The sequence below is a fragment of the Ranitomeya variabilis genome, chromosome 3 (assembly GCF_051348905.1).
Source record: "Ranitomeya variabilis isolate aRanVar5 chromosome 3, aRanVar5.hap1, whole genome shotgun sequence".
NCBI classification, from domain to species: Eukaryota; Metazoa; Chordata; class Amphibia; order Anura; family Dendrobatidae; genus Ranitomeya; species Ranitomeya variabilis.
Window position 1 is genome coordinate 30,658,694 of NC_135234.1, and position 8,997 is coordinate 30,667,690.

General features: G+C 38.4%; 1 protein-coding gene across 1 annotated transcript in view; it reads right to left on the reverse strand.

Annotated features, from left to right (window-relative positions):
• SIM2 (SIM bHLH transcription factor 2) overlaps positions 1 to 7,578 on the reverse strand; it is a 128,964-nt gene extending 121,386 nt beyond the window's left edge. The window contains exon 1 of the mRNA XM_077293888.1: positions 6,922 to 7,578. Coding sequence (XP_077150003.1) covers positions 6,922 to 7,096 — 175 coding nt within the window. The 5' untranslated portion in view covers positions 7,097 to 7,578. The remainder of the gene's footprint in view (positions 1 to 6,921) is intronic.
• Between the last annotated feature and the right edge of the window lie 1,419 nt (positions 7,579 to 8,997).

Genomic DNA, 8,997 nt, shown 5'->3' on the forward strand with positions numbered 1-8,997 from the left:
ACAAAATAATAAATAAACAAATTGAAATAAGCCATGAAAAAGCTCTGGAAAAGGTTCTGAGTCCAGTCCAGTGTGTCACAAAGAGGGAGAAGAACACAAGAACAAGGAGACCTGCACTGAATGAGGGTCATGTAGAGACCACTGGGCAGACACCACTGGGGAGACACCACTGGACAGACACCACTGGGGAGACACCACTGGACAGACACCACTGGGGAGACACCACTGGGGAGAAAACACTGGAGAGACACCACTGGGGAGACACCACTGGAGAGACACCACTGGGCAGACATCACTGGAGAGACAACACTGGAGAGAAAACACTGGAGAGATATCACTGGAGAGAAAACACTGGGCAGACACCAGTGGGGAGACATCTCTGGGCAGATACCACTGGAGAGAAAACACTGGAGAGACACCACTGGGCAGACAACATTGGGGAGACATCTCTGGGCAGAAACCACTGGGGAGACACCACTGGGGAGATATCACTGGGCACCGCATGTAGCATTCAGGTAAACAGGCAGATGCAAAGAAATCCTCCTGCGACCATCTGTGATCACTGACTGGTATCCCCCTCTATACACACCGGCTCCCCGAGAATAAGGACATTACACCAATAACTGAGGAGTGAGACATTTCATTCCTCTGATCTATGGAAGGTTCTGCAGCTCTGCGACAATCCGGAGCACTGTACTGTGTTTCTACAGACACTTCCCGGTAATGTAGCAGAAGCAGAGAGGGTTCAAAAAGGCGCAGAACCGAAACCTGTATTTCATCTTTATATGTGCTGAATCTAGTATTTTTGGACTATATATATATATATATATATATATATATATATATATATATATATATATATATATATATATATAAACCCCCAACAAAGTCCAACAAAGGAAATATTACAGAATGAGTAAAAAAATAGAACTGAATTAATGATTGAAATGTAATAAACTATTATTAATAATAAACTTTATTAATATTATCTTTTAAGTTAAATTGCATTGCTACTGTCTTTGTTTTATTGATATAGTCATTCTTCTTATTATCATTATTAATAATATTTTGAGCTTTCATTATCTTACTATAAAAATAAATGTCATTATTATTATTTATTAGTTATTGTGACATTTCACTATTTGATTATAATTGTGATTATTATTATTATTATTATTATTATTGATGTCATTCCTGATTTACACTTTTCCTCTATGATTTGGCCACATTGCACCAAGCAGGCGTTCAGAGATCCCAGATCCAGTGTTGTACACCCGATGTCATGGTGTCTTGCACGGCTGTGACTTGTAGTTCCCCATCCCTATAGCTAGAGGTGTATTTCCAGGAGGTACATAATGAGATAATACTGATCTGTGACATTAATGACAGGAGGCGCCTATCAGGCAGCAAGTGGCAGGAGATCGCACTAATTACTCTCAATCACGAGGATTAATGAGATGATTCGGATTAAGTGATGACTCTGGGATAATGGAGAGATCACCATAATAAGGAGCAGATAGAGCAGAGATCGGGAGTGAAGAGGAGGAGGAGGAAGGTGCAGACAGATCTGATCTGCTCACACAGAGGCATTACTACTAGCACTCTCATCATCCCAGCACTGATGCTCCTCACATTTCTCTTTCTTCCCATTATCACTATTTTTTTTATAATAGTTTGTTAATAGTTGTTGTAGGACTATTCATATACTTATTAGAAGTGGAAGAAATAGTAGTGGTGGTGGAGGAAGAAAAAAAGGAGGAAGAAGAAGACTAAAAAGAAGAAGAATATATAGTTGTAGTAGTGGAAAAAGAGGACGAGGAAGAAGTTGTAGTAGTTTTATATTCTAGATATTAATAAAATAAAATATGACTACAATTATATGAAAATAAAATTCTACTACTACTGGTAATAATAGGGATAACTATCATAAGGTAGTGCACATTATTTATTAATAATATTAAAAATACTACTACTAATAATAATAGGATAACAGTTGTAGTAGTAGTAATCATTACCATTTATTACACTTAATTTATCAGTAATAATAATATTACTACTAATTAAAATAATAAATATATTGTAATAATAATAATAACACTACTACAACTAATAATAAAAACAATAATATTAATAATAATAACACTACTACTACTAATAATAATTATAATAATAATAACATATTTATTATTAATAACCAGGAATATGTTTGTCTTTTTGTAGTATAAAAGTATTTGCATATATTATTAATCACTATTATTATTATTATTATCAGTATCACTTGTATATTTGCAGCCATCATATTTCACATTTTGATCCACAGCCTGATTCCAGGGGGAAATTCCTGGTGACAACAACCAAAGTGAAGTAATAATAAATACAAGTAAAAAAGAGCAATAAAATCAGGGATCTTCTGCTGCTTTTCTTCAGGGGGCATCATGTCCTGTGATCACAGTCTTGGGGTCTCTTACTGGGTAATACTGGGGCAGTACTGAAGAAGTGGATCTTCCTGGTGTTGGTGGATTCTTCTCTCTGGTATATGGGGGTAGCAGGGGATATATTGGGGGCATTTATTGAGGATTCTCTGCCCTAAGGGGACATCATAGTCATTGTGTTACAATTATCTCATGTGCAGCACCATGGAATTAATGGTGCTATATAAATAATAATAATAATAATAATAATAATAATAATAATAATAATAATAATAATAATATTAATATTATTATTATTATTATTATATAGGTTTCTCTTTTTTTTCCATCTGATCTGGACTTTGTGTCTGATACAAAGAAAAACAACATAACATTACAGTGAATTGTCGGTTTGCATTTTGGTCTTTTGGGCTGAGGTCACACAGACAAAGAAGAGAAAGGAAACATTTCACCAGAAAAAAAAAACAAAAACAAATAAAAATAAAGTCAAATAAACTGGGAACGTATTATCTTGCTGCATCGAAACAGATTCAGGGGAAAAAAAAAATAAAAAAAAACCCCTTCAAGCTTGAAGCCCATTCACAGCTGTATCGTTGTTCCCGGCGTTTCTCTGCGCTCGGGGTAAGTTCACACTCACATTTATTACAGAACATTTCTGCAATTATTCAATAGGTCTGAATGGGATTTGAGGATGGACAGGCTGCACTGAGAACTAACAATCCCATGGAGAGGATCAGAGGCAGAGAAGTGTCCGGCCGTGCGCTGCGCTCAGTCCCTGCTCACACCTGCAGCCGCTGCGTCATCTCTGCGTCATCTCTGCGTCATCTCTGCGTCATCTGGTGGATGGGAGGAATGGCGCAGTATGTGGGCCCTACAGAGCAACAGTGAGGGGCAACCCAAAGGAGCCCATCAGAGCCAATTATATGATAATGACTGACACCATCTGGACCCTCATATAATAGATTCAGCTCATGGCCTCCAATAGAAAACGAATCCGCATAGTATGATCCGCATAGTATAATCCGTATAGTATAATCCGTATAGTATAATCCGTATATATATATACTCTCTGACTGATTACACATAAGGCACTTGGAATCCCACAGAGATTAATAGGATCAGTCCCAATATATAAGTCTCCTATAGGTCCCAGCACAATGGTACAATGGTATAGGGCTAGCAATCTGTTTTTGTTTGTATTTTTTCTTTCTTTTTTTTAAATAAAGAAATCTAAAACAAAAAAAGAAAGTAATGTATATCTAGAGATGCACTGTGGCAAGTAAATACGAAACGTAATATGACTATGTTCTTAATGATGATGATGATGATGATGATGATGATAATAATGATCGTAATAAATAATAATAACTACATCTTGTGCCCTTTAAAATTTATTTCAGACAGAACAGATGGATTGAAATAAACAGGGCAATGAGGGGAATCAAATAAAGCAGGGCAAATACTAAATGCTATAAGGTGAAACACACACACACATATATATATACACACATATATACACACACATAGATATATACACACATAGATATATACACACACACATATATATATATATACACACATATATACACACATAGATATATACACACATAGATATATACACACATATATATATATTCACACATATATACACACGTAGATATATACACACACACACATACACACACCCATATACATACACACATACACACACACACACACACATATATATACAGACATAGATATATACACACACATACACATATATATACACACATATGTACACACATATAGATATATACACATATATATATACACAGACATAGATATATACACACACATATATACACACACACACACACCCATATACACACACACATATATATATATACACACATATATACACACACACATATATATATATATATACACAGACATAGATATACACACACACATATACACACACCCATATATATACACACACACATATATACATATACACACATATATACACACATAGATATATACACACACAAACACATATATACACACATACATACACACACATACATACATATACACACATAGATATACACACACATATATATATACACACACACATAGATATGTGCAATCATATATAAACACACACATATATACACACACATATATACACACATACACAGATATAGACACACACACATATATATACACACATACATACACACATGCATACACACACACATATACACACTCATATATACACACAGATATATATATATATATACACACACATACATACACACACATATACACACACACACATAGATATATACACACATATATATATATACACACACACAGATATATGCACACATATATAAACACACACACATACATACACACACATATATACACACACACATAGATATATACACACACACAGATATATGCACACATATATAAACACACACATATATACACATACATATATATATATACAGACGCACAAACATATATATATATATATATATATATATATATATATATATATATATATATATATATATATATATATATATATATATATATATATATATATATATATATATTAGAACAGGAGTAAAATCAGAGCCTGGAACCACAGTGCGGGCTGCGGGGTCTCCGGGGGGCTGCTCGGTGATGGCTGCGGGGCTCCGCTTCTATCTGGAGGAGTCACTGTATATAACAGCCCCGGGCTCCTCACCTCCATATACCAGCAGGTAGTGCCCCCACAGCCTCTGCTCACCCATCAGAGTCACTTTGCCCTTATGCAAATGTATATCTAATTATTTTCTACATCCGCATAATATATTTATATCTTGTGTGGAACAAGCATATTAATATAATTCTAAAATATCAGTGGACTTGTGTAAATGATTTAAAATAAATCATAATTTACAAAAACAAGACCCCAAAACGCTGTTTTACATGTATAATGTATTCTTCATAATACTCTACTCTACTATAGATATATATACTGTAAATGAACATATATATATACATCTAGATAGGTAGGTATTAATAAATCATGCGTGCTCAGTCACTGCATACGTGTATTATTTACAAAAGTATGTATACATATCATATACATACATTTTATATATATATATATATATATATATATATATATATATATATATATATATATATATATATATATATATAGCTATTTATTCATTGTTCATGTATGAATGCATAATATATATAAATACGGATAGATATATAACTGTTATACATTCTATGTGTTCAGTTACATGGTTTCCAGCATGCTAAGAATATACAAGGTACATAAAAAAAGTATAATTAACAAAGAAACATTTCTACATTACTACAGGATAGATGAAGGAAATAAAGACAATCTAACAGTAGTAATAACAGAAATATAATATGAGCGAAAATATAAAAAGATGGAAATATACTAATTATACTACTAAGAAATAAAGAAATAAAAATGATAAAATAGAAAGCCTGAAATACTGACACGAATAACAGTAACAATCAACATAATAATAAAATAAATCTTAAAATATTACCAGAGTGGAGTTTATTGATGATAAAATAATTAAATGTCCTGAAGAAATTTTTAGATTGTTATTATGGACGTAATAAGAATAATAATTGTATTTATGTATAAAGATTTTTTTTGGAGGGATGTAGTTAAGAATGTAATTTTTATTAACTATTTTTGCATTTGATACTTTTTGATTCCTAGCCTTTGATCACATATATCGGATTTTCTGTATCACAATCGCTTCTTGTCTGTTTATTACAGATTGTTTTTGGACTGATTTATTTGTTGATGTCCCCTCTCTGTGCCTGGTACTTATCACTTCTCTAGCTGCAGATTTTCTGGTGACATGAGTATATACACAGATACAGATACAGGTACAGACACAGGTACAGACACAGGTACAGACACAGGTATATACACAGATATATACACAGATACAGACACAGATACAGACACAGGTATATACACAGATACAGACACAGACACAGGTATATACACAGATACAGACACAGATACAGACACAGGTACAGATACAGACACAGATACAGACACAGATACAGACACAGGTACAGATACAGACACAGGTACAGACACAGATATATACACAGGTATATACACAGATATATACACAGATACAGACACAGATACAGACACAGGTACAGATACAGACACAGGTACAGACACAGATATATACACAGGTATATACACAGATATATACACAGATACAGACACAGATACAGACACAGGTATATACACAGATACAGACACAGATACAGACACAGGTACAGACACAGATACATACACAGGTATATACACAGGTACAGATACAAGTACATACACAGATACAGACACAGGTATATACAGAGGTACAGACACAGATATATACACAGATCCGTACACCGGTATATACAGAGGTATACAGGGACATCTGTCACTCACCGTCTGGGAAGACAGCCCTCATCTTCAGGTAGCTGGTGGTCAGCCTGATGATGGAGGCTTTGTCCAGCTGGGAGGTGATGGCGGAGGGCAGGGGCAGCAGCTTCGCCAGCTCGTAGAACTCCCCATTCTCCTTCTCCCTGCGGGTCTTGGCTGCGTTCTTAGACTTTTCCTTCATCCTGATGATGATGATGGTGGTGATCGGGGTAGAATAAGATGAGTGCTGGGAATAATAGCACTGACATAATAATCAGCTGGGGGTCATCAGAGCAGGGGGCTCAGCACTGACTGCTCGGAGGGGCTGAGGGCTGAGGATGAGGAGGGTGATGGCCGCACAGGTCTCTGGCTCATCGCTCCTGAGGGTTCGGTAGAGACTATGAAGACATTTCATCAGATCTTCCTTGTGGGCTGTTGGTGGTCCCCAGTGTCCCCCAATGTGACTCCTCCAGGCCTTAGTCCAGGAGAGCACACATCAGGGAGAGCTCCATGTCCTGCTGAGAAGTCACCAAAAATCCTCCAGGAGGCAACGAAAGCAATCCGCCCAGCAGTGCCGCAGGTGTGTGCCGCAGGTGTGTGCCGCAGGTGTGCACAGGGCTCTGCGGTCAGCGGCCGGGCAGCACCCCCCTGTGTGCAGAGCTCCTGCACTGATCCCCTCTGTCCATGGGAGAATAGTGAGGCTTGTGGAGCTCCTGCTCTCCCAGAGGCGGCAGACACCGGATAGGCCCTGAGCTCCGTGACGTCTCCACACCCTGCACAGGGAGGAGCAGAGCAGCAGGCAGGGGGTTAACTGCTGGCCAGCCCATGTGTCACACTGCACTGCATGAGGAGGCAGCACGGCACTGAAGAGGTTAAAGGCTCTGCAGGCTGCAGCCTATGTACACCCATGGATAGGAAGCCCAGCACACAGGAGGTTAACCGCTCTGCAAGCTGCACCGGCAGTGAAGAGGTTAAATGCTCTGCAAGATGCAACCAATGTATGCTATTTACTATTGCACTACATGAATAGGAAGCCCAGCCCCAGCACACTGGGGGTTAACCGCTCTGCAAGCTGCTCCGGCACTGAAGAGGTTAAATGTTCTGCAGGCTGCAGCCTATATACACCCATGGATAGAAAGCCCAGCCCCAGCACACAGGGGGTTAACTGCTCTGCAAGGTGCCCCGGCAGTGAAGAGGTTAAATGCTCTGCAGGCTGCAGCCTATATTACTGCACTGCATGTATAGGAAGCCCGGGGCCCCAGCACTGGAGAGGTTAAAAGCTCCGCATTCTCCCTGTGGCGCCCACTTTAGAGCTGGGCTTTATTAGCATTGAGTTACTTCCCAGCCCTGGCACACAGGGGGTTAATGACTCCATAATGGCAGACTATGTAGGGGTGAAGCCTACGGCGGCGATGACCTGACAGTGGTTATGGGGCTGTAATGACAGCACGCGGGGGGTTAACAGTCCTGAGATTTTGGAGGCTTCCCCTAGATAAGAAGTGGGGGGCTCCTGGAACCTATTGTCTATGGGGAGACGGCTGAGCCCCACATTTCCCGCACGGCGGCTCGGTGACTATAGCGCCTTATGCCGAGACCTCATTCCGAAGTTCGGGGGTTTTCTTTTTTGCATACGAGAAGATACAGAGCGGTTTCATCCGTTTCTGGTTTATGTTTCTGATTTTACCATCAATGCCCCATCCTGTTCTCATCTGTATAAACACAGACAATTATTATTATTTATTGTTATAGCGCCATTTATTCCATGGCGCGTTACATGTGAGGAGGGGTATACATAATAAAAACAAGTACAATAATCTTGAATAATACAAGTCATAACTGGTACAGGAGGAGTGAGGACCCTGTCCACGAGGGGCTCACAATCTATAAGGGATGGGTGAGGATACAGTAGGTGAGGGTAGAGCTGATCGTGCAGCGGTTGGTTGATCGGTGGTTACTGCAGGTTGTAGGCTTGTCAGAAGAGGTGGGTCTTCAGATTCTTTTTGAAGGTTTCGATGGTGGGCGAGAGTCTGATGTGTTGTGGTAGAGGGTTCCAGAGTAGGGGGGATACGCGAGAGAAATCTTGTATGCGATTGTGTGAGGAGG